Raw genomic sequence first — 17,089 nt, forward strand, 5'->3', positions numbered from 1 at the left:
AAAGCTAAGAATCTTTATGGCCATCAACTGTGCGATTCCGGAGTAGTAAGCAAGTCTAACTAATCCCAACTGGGGAGCGATAGCTGGTTATACATATATTTCCCCTGCTACAGTTTGGTCCTTCATTAATTTTATAAGGGAATTTTCAACATGAGGTACCTAAGTAGTCAAATTCACAGAAACAGAAAGTAGAATGGTAGTTTCCAGAGACCAAAGGGAGGAGCATAGAGGAAGCTATTTTAATAGGAACAGAGCTTCAGTTTGGGAAGATGAAACAGTTCTGGAGATGGGTGGTGGTGACAGTGGCACAACAATGTACTTATTGCCATCGAACCATACATTTTAAAAATGGTTGAAATAGTAAGTATTATGTTATGTGTATTTTATGGCGCTGGCCCAATGTACCTGAGGTGGCGGGTACAAACCCTGCCCCGGCCAAAAACTGCAAAAAAACAAAAAAGTGTTCTGAGATTATGACGGACGTAACATGTAATGCCACCAACATCCAGTAGAGGGCGGAGGGGCTTAAGCTTCGTGGAAGAGCTTGCTTCAGCCCCACTCCTGTTGCTGACCCTGACCTGGTCAATTAATCGGCCTCACACCTGCGGCTGTACCCAGACAGTGCAAGTCCGGGGTAAGAACTGTAGCTTTCTTTATTGTAACCCTCATGGAAAAGAAATAAGGCTTGCAGGGTCTTTTCTAAAGAGGAGGTAATCTGAGCTGGTATAGGAAAGTAAATTTACTCAGAATTTTAGTATTTATTATTTTGCCTACAATGAACGTTGAGTGATCTTGGCGCTATTGATCTGAGGAATTAGAGATGGGTGATGGTGCTGCAGGTGCTGAAGAGTTTGGGTTTCCTTTCACTGGTTGCATATTAAACCTGGTCAGTGCTTCTACCTAGAGGGAATGGTCCCAGGCATTGCGGTGAGTTTTCTATGGCTTTTATTTTCCCTTAATACATGTTAACTGCATTTGTTGATGAGATCTTTGGCTACTTAAAGCATAATTGCTGCCCCTTTACAAATTCAAACGTTTCACATTTGTGCTGCAAGTCTAAAGGTAGGGGCCAATCTCATTGATCTGGAACAAGGAGCTCTTGCTCAGTTTCCCTCAGAAGTCAGCAGTGGCCATGTGGCTGCTGGAGAGCAGAGAACAGCGAAGGACACACATTTATTTGGCTCCTGTAAGAGCTTTCTCCCAGACAGCTAAGCTGAACTATTACTTAGAGATGTGCACACTTTGAGTTTTATTTCAATTTTTGTGAACTTAGAAGTCTCTTAAGAATATATTTGCACGCAGGCAGTCTCTTGAGCTGTGCGGGATCTTACAGTGTCTCACAGCAGTTGCTGATGGCTTCAGAGAGGCGCAGGGGGTGGGAGGGAGGAAGAGGCCAGCACCGCGCCAGGCCAGGTCAGCGGAGCCAACCTCAGTAACCCTACCCTAAGCTGCCTCATCCCAGACATTGAAGTGCCTTCCATTTGGGTTTAGCTGCCAGCCACAAAGGACCAGACACATCTGGGCACAAATCCCTGCTCTGCTGCTTGTTCACTGGGTTACCTTGTGCCAGTTACTTGATCTCTGGGCCTTAGCTCCTTCATCTCTAAAGTGGGGATAATAATGGCCGTCATTTCACTGGTTTGGAGGGGAGGGGATTGAATAAGATAACATATGGAAAGCACTTACCTCCTTGTTGGACTCATAGGAAACACTCAAAAAATGCCATTTTACTTCTGTGTTGCAAAGATCATTCAACTTGCAACGAGTTCTTAAACCCTTCTCTTTTTTTTTTTTTGCAGTTTTTGGCTGGGGCCAGGTTTGAACCCACCACCTCCAGCATATGGGGCCAGCACCCTGCTCCTTGAGCCTCAGGAACCACCCTCTTAAACCTGTCTTAATTTCTTTGCATTGGTGAAGAAAGAGACATTAGATGGTTATGTATTCTTTTGCAAACTGCCAATTGTCATTTTCTGGTGTCTTTTGACTTGGACTATTAAATAATAAGCTATTAGAGAAAGTCTTTCTGTTTTTCACCTGCTTTCAGCATAATAGCAATAGCAGAAGGAATATGATAATTATACATCCATATATACACAATTTATTGAATACAAAAGCTTATGTCCTACTTTGTAACTTTTTTTTTTTGTTTGTTTTTTTGTTTTTTGTTTTTGGCCGGGGCTAGGTTTGAACCCGCCACCTCTGGCATATGGGACCGGCAACCTACTCCTTGAGCCACAGGCGCCACCCTAACTTGTTTTTTTTATTGTTAAATCATAGCTGTGTACATTAGTGCAATCAAGGGGTACAATATGCTGGTTTCATATACAATCTGAAATATTCTCATCAAACTGTTCAACGTAGCCTTCATGGCATTTTCTTAGCTATTGTATGTAGACATTTGTATTCTGCATTTAGTGGGTTTTGCTTGTACCCATTCTAAGATGCACTGTAGGTGTGGCCCCACCAATTACCCTCCTTCCACCCCAACCTCCCCCCTCCTTTCCTCTTTCTTGGCCCTTTCCCCATATTCTTGTGCTATAGTTGGGTTATAGCCTTCATATGAAAGCTATAAATTAGCTTCATAGTAGGGGTGAGTACATTGGATACTTTTTCTTCCCTTCCTGACATACTTGCTAAGAAGAGTATGTTCCAGCTCCATCCATGTAAACATGAAAGAGGTAAAGTCTCCATCTTTCTTTAAGGCTGCATAATATTCCATGGTATACATGTACCACAATTTGCTAGTCCATTCATGGGTCGATGGGCACTTGGGCTTCTTCCGTGACTTAGCAATTATGAATTGGACTGCAATAAACATTCTGGTACAGATGTCTTTGTTATATTGTGATTTTTGGTCTTCTGGGTATAAACCTAGTAAAGGAATTATAGGATCGAATGGCAGGTCTATTTTTAGGTCTCTAAGTATTCTCCAAACATCCTTCCAGAAGGAATGTATTAGTGTGCATTCCCACCAGCTATTGTATGTAGACAAGTTGTATGTGTAGAGTGTGCCCATTTCTCCACATCCATGCCAACATCTCTGATTTTGGGATTTTATTATGTGGGCTACTCTTACTGGGGTTAGGTGATATCTCAAAGTAGTTTTGATTTGCATTTCTCTGATGATTAAGGATGATGAGCTTTTTTTCATGTGTTTGTAGATCATGCGTCTGTCTTCTTTAGAGAAGTTTCTCTTCAAGTCCCTTGCCCACCATGAGATTGGGTCACGTGTTCTTTTCTTGCTAATACGTTTGGGTTGTCTGTGGATTCTGGTTATTAGACCTTTATTGGAGGTATAACCTGCAAATATTTTCTCCCATTCTGAGGGCTGTCTGCTTGCTTTACTTACTATGTTCTTGGCTGTGCAGAAGCTTTTTAGTTTGATCAGGTCCCAAAATACAGTCTAGTGTATTTTTGATACTGCTTCAATTGCCTGGGGAGTCCTCCTCATAAGATATTCACCCGGGCCGATTCCTTCAAGAGTTTCCCCTGCACTTTCTTCAAGTATTTTTATAGTTTCATGCCTTAAATTTAAATCTTTTATCCAGTGACAGTCTATCTTCGTTAATGGTGAAAAGTGTGGGTCCAGTTTCAATCTTCTACAGGTTGCCAGCCAGTTTACCCAGCACCATTTGTTAAATAGGGAATCTTTTCCCCACTGAATGTTTTTAATTGGCTTGTCAAAGATCAAATAACGGTAAGTAGCTGGATTCATCTCTTGGTTCTCTATTCTGTTACAGACATCTACTTCTCTATTTTTGTGCCAGTACCATGCTGTTTTGATCACTATTGATTTATAGTACAGTCTCAGGTCTGGTAGCGTGATTCCTCCAGCTTTGTTTTTATTGCTGAGTAATGTTTTGGCTATTCGAGGTTTTTTCTGATTCCATATAAAACGAAGTATTATTTTTTCAAGATCTTTAAAGTATGACAATGGAGCTTTAATAGGAATTGCATTAAAATTATATATTGCTTTGGGTTGTATAGACATTTTAACAATGTTGATTCTTCCCAGCCATGAGCATGGTATGCTTTTTCCATTTGTTAACATCTTCAGCTACTTCTTTTCTTAAAGTTTCATAGTTCTCTTTGTAGAGATCTTTCACGTCCTTTGTTAGGTATACTCCCAAATTTTTCATCTTCTTTGGCACTACTGTGAAAGGAATAGAGTCCCTGACTGTTTTTTTGGCTTGGTTATTGTTGGTATACATAAAGGCTACAGATTTATGGGTGTTGATTTTGTAGCCAGAGACATTGCTGTATTCCTTGATCACTTCTAAAAGTTTTGTAGTAGAATCCCTAGTGTTTTCCAGATATACAATCATATCATCTGCGAAGAGTGAAAGTTTGATCTCTTCTGGCCCTATGTGGATACCTTTGCTCACCTTTTCTTCCCTAATTGCAATGGCTAAAACTTCCATTACAATGTTAAAGAGCAATGGAGACAATGGGCAACCTTGCCTGGTTCCTGATCTAAGTGGAAATGATTTCAATTTAACTCCATTCAATATGATGTTGGCTGTGGGTTTGGTGTAGATGGCTTCTATTAGTTTAAGAAATGTCCCTTCTATACCAATTTTCTTAAGTGTTCTGATCATGAAGTGATGCTAGATATTGTCAAAAGCTTTTTCTGCATCAATTGAGAGAATCACATGGTCTTTATTTTTTAGTTTATGTGCTGAATTACATTTATAGATTTACATATATTGAACCAGCCTTGAGATCCTGGGATAAATCCAACTTGGTCATGGTGTATAATTTTTTTGATGTGTTGTTGGATTTGGTATGTTAGGATCTTATTGAGTATTTTTGCATCAATATTCATTAGTGATATTGGTCTATAATTTTCTTTTCTTGTTGGGTCTTTCCCTGGTTTGGGGATCAAGGTGATGTTTGCTTCGTAGAATGTGTTGGGTAATATTCCTTCTTCTTCTATGTTTTGGAAGAGGTTTAGTGATATAGGTACTAGTTCTTCTTTAAAGGTTTGGTAGAATTCTGACGTAAAGCCATGTGGTCCTGGTCTTTTCTTTTTAGGGAGATTTTGTATAGTTGATGCTATTTCAGAACTTGATATGGGCCTGTTCAACATTTCCACTTCGTTCTGGCTAAGTCTTGGTAGGTGGCGTACTTCCAGATATTGGTTGATTTCATTCAGATTTTCAGATTTCTGAGAGTAGGGTTTCTTGTAATATTTGTTAAGGATTTTTTGAATTTCTGAGAGGTCTATTGTTATTTTATTGTTACCATTTCTGATTGATGAAATTAGAGATTTTACTCTTTTTTTCCTGGTTAGGTTGGCCAAAGGTTTATCTATTTTATTGATCTTTTCAAAAAACCAACTTTTGGATATGTTGATCTGTTGTAAAATTCATTTGTTTTCAATTTCATTTAATTCTGCTCTGATTTTGGTTATTTCTTTTCTTCTGCTGGGTTTGGGGTTGGAATGTTCTTCCTTCTCCAGTTGCTTGAGATGTCCCTTTAAGTTATTAACTTCCTCTCTTTGCATTTTCTTGAGGAAGGCTTGCAGTGCTATAAATTTCCCTCTTAGGACTGCCTTTGCAGTATCCCAGAGGTTCTGGTAATTCATGTCTTGATTGTTGTATTGTTCCAAAAATTTGGTGCTTTCCTTCTTAATCTCATCTATAACCCATCTATCCTTCAGCATATGGTTGTTTAGCTTCCATGTTTTTGTAAGGGTATGCAAGTTCCTGTTGTTATTGAGTTCAACTTTTATTCCATGATGGTCTGAGAAGATGCAAGGAATAATTTCTATTTTTTTAAATTTGCTGAGGTTAGATTTGTGGCCTAGGATGTGGTCGATTTTGGAGTATGTTCCCTGGGTCGATGAGAAGAATGTGTATTCCGTTTTGTTGGGATGAAATGTTCTGTAGATGTCCGTTAAGTCCAGATGTTGAATGGTTAAGTTTAAATGTAAAATTTCTTTGCTTAGCTTCTTTTTGGAGGATCTATCCAGCATTGCTAAAGGGGTGTTAAAATCTCCAACTACTATGGAACTGGAGGAAATCAAGTTGCTCATGTCTGTTAGAGTTTCTCTTATAAATTGAGGTGCGTTCTGGTTGCATGCATAAATACTAATAATTGAAATATCATGATATTGATATTTCAATATTTCATACTTTAACAAATATGAAGTGTCCATCCTTATCCTTCCTTATTTCGGTTGGTTTAAAGCCTATTGCATCTGTGAATAGGATTGCAATGCCTGCTTTTTTCTGCTTTCCATTTGCCTGGAGTATAGATGACCATCCCTTCACCTTGAGTCTATATTTGTCTTTTAATGTAAGATGCGGTTCTTGTATGCAGCTGATATCTGACTTGAGTTTTTGTATCCACTCAGCCAACCTGTGCCTCTTTAGAGGACAATTTAAACCATTCACATGAATTGAGAATATTGATAAGCCTTTTGAGAGTCTGGTGGACATTTTTAATCCTTTTGTAACTGTGGAAGTTGGAATTTGATCAAAATTTGCTGGGTGGGTTTACTTTTGTGGTGGAGGATTATGCTGGTCCTTATGAAGGATAGGTCTGAGAATATTCTAGTGAGCTGGTTTAGTTATGGCAAATTTCTTCAACATGTGAATGTCATTAAAGTATTTAATTTCTCCGTCATAAATGAAACTCAGTTTAGCTGGGTACAGGATCCTGGGTTGAAAGTTATTTTGTTTTAGGAGTTTAATAGTCGATGACCATCTTCTTATAGCTTGAAAGGTTCAGCACAGAGATCTGCAGTTATTCTAATATTCTTCCCCTTGTAGGTGATGGTTTTCTTTCGTTTGGCTGCTTTCAGAATTTTCTCCTTCATATTAACTTTAGTGAAATTGATTATGATGTGTCTGGGGGATGTCTTATTTGGGTTGAGTTGTGCTGGAGTTCTGAAACTGTCTGCTATCTGGATTTCAGAATCTCTTGGCATGTCTGGAAAGTTCTCCTTCATAATCTCATGGAGGACAGACTCTGTGCCTTGTGAAGCCACTTCATCACTTTTGGGGATCCCTATGAAACGAATATTGGTTTTCTTCAAATTATCCCAGAGCTCTCTGAGAGAGTGATCTGTTTTTGGCCTCCATTTCTCTTCCTCTTTGAGAGTTTAGGAGCATTCGAAAGCTTTGTCTTCAATGTCAGAAATCCTTTGTTCTGCTTGCTTCATTCTGTTACTGAGGGATTCTACTGTGTTTCTGAGATCTTTGAGGGCTGCAACTTCTTGTCTCAATGTGTCAAAATCTTTGATCATTTGGTCTTTGAATTCGCTGAATTCTTGAGATATCTTTTGGATTACTGCTTAGAATTCTAATTCGATCTTATTTGTTATCCAGATTCTGAATTCGATTTCTGGCATCTATTTGTTCATGCATGGGGTCTTGTCCTCTGTCTGCCCCATTGATCCTTGGGGGAGTTGATCTACTCTGATTATTCATATTGCCAGAGTTTTTCTGTTGATTTCGCCTCACGATTGTTTTTCACTGTTGCATCTGGCTGTCCTCAGAGTTGGGGAGGTGTCTCTCCAAAATTAGACCCCAGCAGGATCACTCTATTGTTGCTGGATCTTTGTAGGGAGTGACCCTGTGTGGCTCCTCTGGGGCTGCCCCAGCCAGGGAGTTCAGGTTGTGGGGGCATGTCCGGAGTGTGACACACCTGGATCCAGCAACAGGGCGAGGGGTGGTGCACACGGTTCTGGGAGTGCCTGGTGCCCAGTGACTTTGGCACAGAGAGCCCAAGACTCCAGCAATCTCAGGCCAGGAGAAGGGCTTCATGAGAGGCAGGGAGGGCTCTGGAGGGCACGCGGCTACCCAAGTCCCTGGCCAGACTAGCAGGCCAGTGTGGAGGCAGGGAGGGTACAGGAGGGAGGATGCAGGGTTGTGCAGCTCCTGCAGTTCCTGGTCAGGGCATGTGGAGGCCCAGTGAGCACAGGTCACAGGTTGCTGCTCAGCTCTTATGGAGGTCCAGGCGGGCGCCGATCATGGTCACGGTGCAGCTCTTATGGAGGTCCGGGCCAGCTATCCATGACTATGGTGTCTGAGAAGTCCTACCACAGACTGTCTGCAAGCTGCTGATAGAGTGTCTCAGTTCAAGTCCAAAGTCCTCAGAACTAGGGCAGTCAATGTTGGAACTCCACTTTGTAACTCGTTTTAATGAAATGTCATGATGCATTTCTCATGTTATTGCCCAATAGTACCTTTTATTTATTATATTAATTAAGAGAAGTTCAAACAAGAGTTCCTTCCTCTCTCATTATAGTTCCAGATCAGGTTATGGTACTAGGCAGGGAGAAGTGAGTAAGAGATGGAAACTGACAACCCAGAGGAGTCCAGATAAAGCAGCTGTGTTACATTCTGCATTTTTCCGGGACTGTGGCTCTCAGACCTAAAAGCTTAAAGTAATTTGCCACCAGTTAAAGCACTCTGCAAGGCAACATTAAAAACACCTTTGTCAACTTAATGATTTATAATCGCCAGGGTCTTGCCAACTGTGATGGAGCCTGAGGCAAAATAAAAACTTGGTTAACACTGATTCTGAGTTTATGAAAACTTTCAATATTTTGTTCTACAGCAATTTTTACATCAATTTTGACTTATAAAAATATTCATGTGAGCATGATTTATCTTGATCACTGAGTTCCTTGGCACCCCCTTAAAATTTAAGCTTTATTTGCCTCACCCTAGTCTTGGCCCTAATAACTGCCACTGTTTAAGTGTGGTACGCTAGGCATGGTATTGAGTTATTTATATCTGGTATCATTTTATGCCTCTGCACAAGCCCCATTTTATAGGTAAGAAAACCAAACCTTTTAGAGGGTGGATAATGGTTCAAGTAACACAGCCAATGAGTGGTAAAGATTGAACTTTAGCACAGTCTATCCATCCCTAATGCTGGACCCATTATTTTGTTTGTTTTTGTTTTTTGAGACAGAGTCTTGCTCTGTAGCCCTAGCTAGAGAGCATTGGCTTCATCATAGCTCATAGCAACCTCAAATTCCATGATTCAAGAGAGCTTCCTGATTCAGTCCTCAGAGTAGCTAGGACTGCAGGTACACACAATCACACCAGGCTAATTTTTCTATTTGTTTTGGTAGAGATAGAACTTAGCTCTTGCTTAGGATGGTCTCAAACTCCTAGCTTTGAGCAATCTTCCTGCCTCAGCCTCCCAAGTGCTAGGATTATAGGTGTGAACTACTATGCCTTTCCCCAAACTCATTCTTTAACTCCTGCACTGTGTCAGAAATTCACAGCATAAATTCATGTATTCAACACGTACTGCTGAGAGCATATTATGTTACTATGTTGGGCTATGGAGTAAAATGCTGAAATCATTCATTCACACATATGTAACATTCAACAAACATTTTCTGAGCACGTGCCACATGCCAGGCACTATTCCACAAGCTGGGAATACAGAAGTGAACAAGACAGACAGTGTTCATGGGGCCAAGGGGGAGGGGAAGACCATAAACCAGTGAACCAAGGTTCGTCTGCTAAGAGGTCATTCACAAGAGATGGTGAATTCATGGAAAATTATTTTCTCCATCTAGTGGCAAAGAAATTAAGATCCTCTGAAATTTAATGCATAGTTTTAAGGAAACTGAAAGAAAATGTAAACTTTATAGTCACACAATGGATGATATGGACATCATAATTTGACGAATATTTAACTATTCCTTCAGGCAACAATTGTAAACTTATTTTCTATTGGGACTATTTAGAAGTAAATAAAGAAAACGTACTCTTAAATATGTAACAGTTTAAAAATCTGTCAGGAACTAAATTAATTAAATAGAATATTCACTAGTTTTATCTGATCATTATACTATACATTTACATATTAATGCAGTATAATATTTTAGTATATACTGCACTCTAGGGAGTCACTAAAATGTGGGCAAAGAAAAAGACTACTGAAGGCATCTTAAACTCATTTGATCATGTTTTTAAAAGTTGGTGTTTTGAGAAATCATCTAATGGTGGAGATCTCACCAAAATTAGAAGTTTTGCTCTAAGATATTCAAGAACACATAGTAGAAATAATAGCTTATAGACTATAAAAATTATATAATCAATGTGGATAATTGATTTTTTTTTTAAAATTAGGCATTCTTCAAGTGTACAAGGTAAGGGAATTTACACAAAGATATTGTGATGATGTGTGTTACCAAGATCAGGAAAAGAGGCCATCTCTGCTATTATGAATGGTTACCTGGAAAACTCAGGAATGGTGCTTGTTCTCACATACACGCGCTCTCTCTCTCTCTCTCTCTCTTTTCCTCCATGTGGTGATGTACACCAGGAAGAGGGCCCTCAAAAGGAGCTGGCCTGGGTAGCCAGCTTGAGTGTAGACTTCCCAGCACCCAGAACTATGAGAAAGCCACCCAGTCTGGGTGATTTGTGCTAGCAGCCTGAACTAAGATGAAGCATTTTCATGTTCAAGTTATTTTGGGAAATAGCTGACTGTTTTCTACAATTTCTTCACTTCAAGAAAAAAATCCCTAACTCAAGAAGGTTCTAGAGAAGGACAAATCCAGGTAAGAGAGGTAATATTCTCAAGTGGCTTCAGGTTTTAATAATTCTGCCAATTCTGCTACCACATTTGCACATGTGTGCACACTCACATGCAGAGCCTCTTAGAGCGACAGGACAGCATAGCCACACTCTTCCTGTAGAGTATGGCTTCTGTTCCCTCCACTCGTCCATGGGAGCGACCAGTCTGAGGGGCAGTGTGTGCTGAACACATGCAAAGGAAGGCAGGAAAACTCTCACACTGCTAATTTATCACCTCCCCTTCGTGCCTGGTGTGGGGAAACACAGAGGCCAAGACTTCACTAATTTGCCATTAAATCCTGACAACTTCCTTCTCCCCACATCTACCTCCACCTTCTCTCTTGCGCAAGTTACTCTCTAGAGTCCCAAGGGGTTTTCCCTGCCATTCTTACACCCTCTAATCATTTCCACCCAACAAGCAGAGGAATCTTTAAAATGTACATCAGAGCTGTCACTCCTAGACTCTAAAACCTCCTCTGGTTTCTTATTTCAGAGGAAAATTGCCAAGTTCTGACAAGATCTGACCTCTTCTCCAACTCACTTTCCCACCTCCACTCATGTCAACCCTCACATTTTTCAGGCATGTTGCTACATCAAATCTTTGAATTATTCTTGCTGTTCTTGCCAAAACACTCTTTTTCCAAACAAGTGGTTTGCTCCCTTGCTCCCCTTAGATCTCTGCATGAAGGTTGACATCTCAGTGGGCTTTTTGATCACCCTATGCAAAAAAAATCCCTCCTCTGTCTCTCTGTCCCCTTCATCTTAATTTTCCTTCGAATCCTTACTACCACCTAACATATAAAGTTACTGTTTTACTTGCAGCCTCTCTCAAATTACCCAACACTAGAAGGTAGGCCGTGTAACAAGCACAGAAATCTTCTGCTCTATTCACTCCTGTTTCCCCAGTTCTTAGAAAAGTTTCTGGCAAAATAGGTAATAACTATCATCAATAATGAATATTATGAAAATCCGAGTTCTCCAACCACCTCAGCTCCGTGTCAGATCAGATAACTTGAAGGCTGATCTTCTTCTCAGATCCCTCACAGATTTACACCTGAGTTTCCTCACCTTTTAAATGGGGGTAGCAGTACTTTCCTTACAAAGTATTTTGGTAAATTATAGAGATAATGTCTACAAAGCACTTGATATATATCCTATCATACTGAAAGACACCAAGAAATGGAAACTCTTTTTGATAATTATTATTACTATTTGTCAGCTATCTAGATTGCTTTTACCACCAACCTGACAACACATGGAGGCATGAGGAAGAGAATCATTCTGTTTGTTTCTATATTTTGGACCTTACATGTGCATGGGTAAGTGTTTTTGAAAATCAGGTATCAGCTCCAGGGATTCCCTTTGTCCACAAAGAAAAATTTGAGGAATAATCCCATGATATTATTTTAAGGGCCTACAATATTTGGTGATAAAAAATATCTTTCAGGGCAGCGCCTGTGGCTCAGTGAGTAGGACGCTGGCCCCATATACTGAGGGTGGCAGGTTCAAACCTGGCCCCGGCCGAACTGTAACAACAACAAAAAATAGCTGGGCATTGTTGTGGCAGGCACCTGTAGTCCCAGCTATTTGGGAGGCTGAGGTAAGAGAATCACCTAAGCCCAGGAACTGGAGGTTGCTGTGAGCTGTGTGATGCCACAGCACTCCACCAAGGGCGATAAAGTGAGACTCTGTCTCTACAAAAAAAAAAAAAAAAAAAAAAATCTATGTGTCTATATATCTATATATCTTTCCAATTTGCTAAAATATTCAGGCCATCAAAAGGGTATTGCCTTTGACCTGAATATGAGGTTACTAAGTTGAACTGGGGATAAAGGCACTTCTATTAACTAGCATACTTCTCTCTGAGAACCCTACCTGGCCTCCGTGATGGGGCTGTGGCACAGGTTACTGGGTGGAGATCTGTCACCCAGGGCTCTGAGATCAAGTCAAAGACTCAATTCCCAGGTTAGTACCCTGTTCCAACATCTTGAAGAATGTGAGATCTGACAATTAGGTTTGTGAACTTGCCAGCACACACTTATGTTGGCAGTACTGTACAAACAACTTGGTGAAGTTTCATTCATGACCTTTGTATATCAATGTCTCCAATATATAAGACAAATAAAAACGTAACATTATATGCTGTTTTTCTAGGGGTTTGAACTCATCTTTATCATTTATATGAGGAAACCAGTGATAAAATCCTTGGAAATACAATGAAACTTATCAGAAACATTTACATTTTTTGTAGTATTATTATGTCAGTGGAAGGCTGGGCTCCAAAGCTGCCAGAAGAAAGGGAATTGACTACCAACTGTTCCAACATGTCCCTAAGAAACATTCCCACAGACATAACCCCAGCCATGACCACACTGGATTTATCCTATAACCTTCTTTTTAAACTGGAGAGTTCAGATTTTTATTCTTTCTCCAAACTGAAATTTTTGATTCTATGCCACAACAGAATCCGAGAGCTGAATATCAAAATTTTTGAATTCAACCACGAGTTAAGATACTTAGATTTGTCTTATAATAGACTGAAGACTGTAACTTGGTATTCACTGGCAAATCTCAGACATTTAGATCTTTCTTTTAATGACTTTGACACCATTCCTCTCTGTAAAGACACCAGTGGCATGTCACACCTGGAAACCCTGGGGTTGAGTGGGGCAAAAATTCAAAAATCAGATCTCCAGAAAATTGCTCATTTGCATCTAAATACCGTCTTCTTAGGATTGAGAACTCTTTCTCATTATGAAGAAGGTAGCCTACCCATCTTAAACACAACAAAACTACACATTGTTTTACCAGTGAACACAAATTTCTGGATTCTTTAGTGTGATGGAATCAAGACTTCGAAAATATTAGAAATGACAAATATAGATGGCAAGAGCCAATTTGTACGTTATGAAATTCAACGGAATCTTAGTTTAGAGAATGCCAAGGCATCTATTCTGCTACTTAGTAAAGTTGACTTACTCTGGGATGACCTTCTTCTTATCTTCCAATTTGTTTGGCACACATCTGTGAAATACTTCCAGATCCAAAATGTGACTTTTGGAGGTAAGGTTTATCTCGACCACAATTCGTTTGACTACTCAAATACTGTAATGAGAGCTATAAAATTGGAGCATGTACATTTCAGAATTTTCTTTATTCCACAGTATAAAATCTACTTCCTTTTTACCAAAATGGATATAGAAAACCTGACAACATCAAATGCACAGATGCCACACATGCTTTTCCCTAATTATCCTACAAGATTCCAATTTTTAAATTTTGCTAATAATATCTTAACAGATGAACTGTTTAAAAGAACTATCCAGTTGCCTCATTTGAAAACTCTCATTTTGAAGGACAATAAACTGGAGACACTTTCCTTAGTGAGTAGCTTTGCTCACAACACACCCTTGCAGCACTTGGACCTGAGCGAAAACCTATTACAACACAAAAATGATGAAAATTGCTCATGGCCAGAAACCTTGGTCACCATGAACCTGTCATTCAATAAATTTGATGATTCTGTTTTTAGGTGCTTGCCCAGAAGTATTCAAATACTTGACCTAAATAATAACCAAATTCAAACCATCCCCAAAGACACTATTCATCTTAAATCCTTACGAGAGCTAAATGTTGCATTTAATTTTCTAACTGATCTCCCTGGGTGCACTCATTTCAGTCAACTCTCAGTTCTGAACATCGAAATGAACTTAATCCTCAGCCCATCTCTGGATTTTTTCCAGAGCTGCAAGGAGGTTAAGACTCTAAATGCAGGGAGGAATCCATTCTGGTGCACCTGTGAATTAAGAAATTTCATTCAGCTTGAAAAATATTTGGAGGGCATAGTGGTTGGATGGTCAGATTCATACGTCTGTGAATACCCTTTAAATCTAAAGGGGACTCAGTTAAAGGACGTTCATCTTCCTGAATTATCTTGCAACACAGCTTTGTTGATTGTCACCATCATGGTTATCATGCTATTTGTGGGGATAGTTATGGCCTTCTGCTGTCTCCACTTTGATCTACCCTGGTATTTCAAGATGCTGGGTCAGTGGGTACAAACGTGGCACAGGATTAGGAAGACAAACAAAAAACAACTCAAGAGAAATATCCAATTTCACGCATTTATTTCATACAGTGAACGTGATTCTCCCTGGGTAAAGAATGAATTGATCCCTAGTCTAGAGAAAGAAGATGGCTCTGTCTTGATTTGCCTTCATGAGAGAAACTTTGACCCTGGCAAGAGCATTAATGAAAATATCATAAACTTCATTGAGAAGAGCTTTAAGTCCATCTTTGTTTTGTCTCCCAACTTTGTCCTGAGTGAGTGGGGCCATTATGAATTCTACTTTGCCCACCATGACTTTTTCCATGAAAACTCTGACCATATAATTCTTATGTTATTGGAACCCATTCCATTCTACTGCATTCCTACCAGGTATCATATCCTGAAAGCTCTCCTGGAAAAGAAAGCATACTTGGAATGGCCCAAGGACAGGCATAAATGTGGGCTTTTCTGGTCAAACCTTCGAGCTGCTATTAATGTTAATCTATCAGACACAAGACAAATGTGTGAATTACAAACATTCACAGAGCTGAATGAAGAATCCCAATGTTCTTCAATCTCTCTGGTGAGAACAGACTGCCTATAAAACCCCACACCATTAAGGAAATTGGGGGCTACATACAGTGTTGGGCTATAAATTGATATAACATTTATGATGGCAATTTGGCAATATCTATTAAAATAAAAATGGTTATTCCCTTCATATCAATCCCTGGAAGGACTTCTGAGAATATATCCTATGGAAACATTTGTACAGATTTGCAAAGGTTTCTATAAATAGTTGCTTATCCCAGCATTGTTTATAACCACAAAATGTCAAAAACATCCCAATGTCACAAAATAAGGGTAGGGTCAATAAATTTTACTACATTGATATAGTAGAATATTACATAGCAATTAAAAGAATGAGGCAGGCTGTGCCTGTAGCTCAGTAGGTAGGGTGCCAGCCATGTTGGTGGGTTCAAATCCAGCCCAGGCCAGCTAAAAGAACAATGACAACTGCAACGAAAAAATTATCTGGGTGTTGTGGTGGGCGCCTGTAATCCCAGCTACTTGGGAGGCTGAGACAAGAGAATCACTTAAGCCCAAGAGTTTGAGGTTGCTGTGAGCTGTGACGCCATGGCACTCTACCCAGGATAAAAGCTTGAGACTCTGTTTCAAAAAAAAGAAAAAAAAAAAAAAAGAATGAGGCAGCTCTATATTTATGGGTATGAGGAAAGTATATTAATATGTGAATTTATACATAGAAATCAAAGTCTAAAGGAATCTATCTGAACAAAATACATGGATGTCGCAACAGTGGTTTGGGTCTGGGAGGTTTAAATTACAGGAGTATTTGACTTCTGTATTATGTATTTTTATAATGTTTGAATTGCTTAGAATGAATCTGTATTTCTTTTGTAAGTAGAAAAAACAATAAATATAAATTTTAAAACCTATATTCTACTCATTTTGTTTGAGTCTTCCCTTTTAGACTCATGGTTCATGGGAAGAAAACATGCACTCCTGAAAATTGCAAAATTTTATTTCAAAAAGAAACACCATGCCACTTCCTTCATTAGAAAGAAATGTTTTTGCTTACCCATGTGATAAAGGAAGAAAACATCATGTTCCTTTAAGATCTGTTACCAACTCCTCTTACCTCCTTGATTCCTGTTGGGTTATTCACTTTTTCCTGGAACATTTAGTGTCTTTTCATGCCCCACGGCCGTACATTTGACTTTGTCCCTAGCTGCAAGGCCTTTCCCACCTTGGTTTGTTCAGAAAATCTTACCTTTTCCTTCAAGGACAATCTAAATGTCAACTCTGCTTTGAAATCTTCCTTACTCCTTCCTCTGAGCATGAGACTCCTTGATTCTCTTTCAACATTCTGGACGTATTTCTGCAATGGATGATGGAAGTTTCCATTTCTCACTAGACTAGGTACTCGACAAAGACTAAGATGTATTTACATCTACCCTTGTCTCAGTAGAAGTTTCTGATTCAGAAAAGGAGCCCAGTGAATGCTTATGGACCAGATACTGGATTAGGTAGAGAAGCTGAGTGGGGGATTCCATTGGCTTCAGGATAGATGTTGGAATTTGAAAGCACATTTTGAGAAGCTGAAGAAGAGCAGGAATAGGCCAAAGTCAGGCGAGAAGATAAGAGCATCCAGAATTGGAGGGTTCCTGAATATAGCTTGAGTCCTGTGAAATTGCCCATATTTCATTGCTCTTGACCTATAAAAACATCTATTTTTTTAACCTCACTCAATCTAATGAAATTAATCTCCTAACCAGATTAAAAATGGATTCTATTAATATATCTACTTTATTTCCTTATAGTTTATGGTCTTACGAATTCTTGTTAGTGGTTATTTTAAAAACTGCACTCAGGCTGGGCATGGTGGCTCATGCCTGTAATCCTAGCTGTCTAGGAGGCCAAGGTGGACAGATTGCTTGAACTCAGGAGGTTGAGACCAGCCTGAGCAAGA

At 39.5% G+C, this 17,089-nt stretch overlaps 1 protein-coding gene across 1 annotated transcript; it reads left to right on the plus strand.

The window, feature by feature from the left end:
* Positions 1 to 573: 573 nt before the first annotated feature.
* Positions 574 to 15,319, plus strand: TLR10 (toll like receptor 10). The gene is given in 4 exon segments (XM_053578106.1): positions 574 to 634; positions 10,300 to 10,534; positions 11,770 to 11,869; positions 12,705 to 15,319. A coding segment is annotated over 1 exon segment (2,436 nt). The 5' UTR covers positions 574 to 634; positions 10,300 to 10,534; positions 11,770 to 11,869; positions 12,705 to 12,766; the 3' UTR covers positions 15,203 to 15,319.
* The last annotated feature ends 1,770 nt before the right edge of the window (positions 15,320 to 17,089 follow it).

Source organism: Nycticebus coucang, chromosome 23, assembly GCF_027406575.1.
Source record: "Nycticebus coucang isolate mNycCou1 chromosome 23, mNycCou1.pri, whole genome shotgun sequence".
NCBI classification, from domain to species: Eukaryota; Metazoa; Chordata; class Mammalia; order Primates; family Lorisidae; genus Nycticebus; species Nycticebus coucang.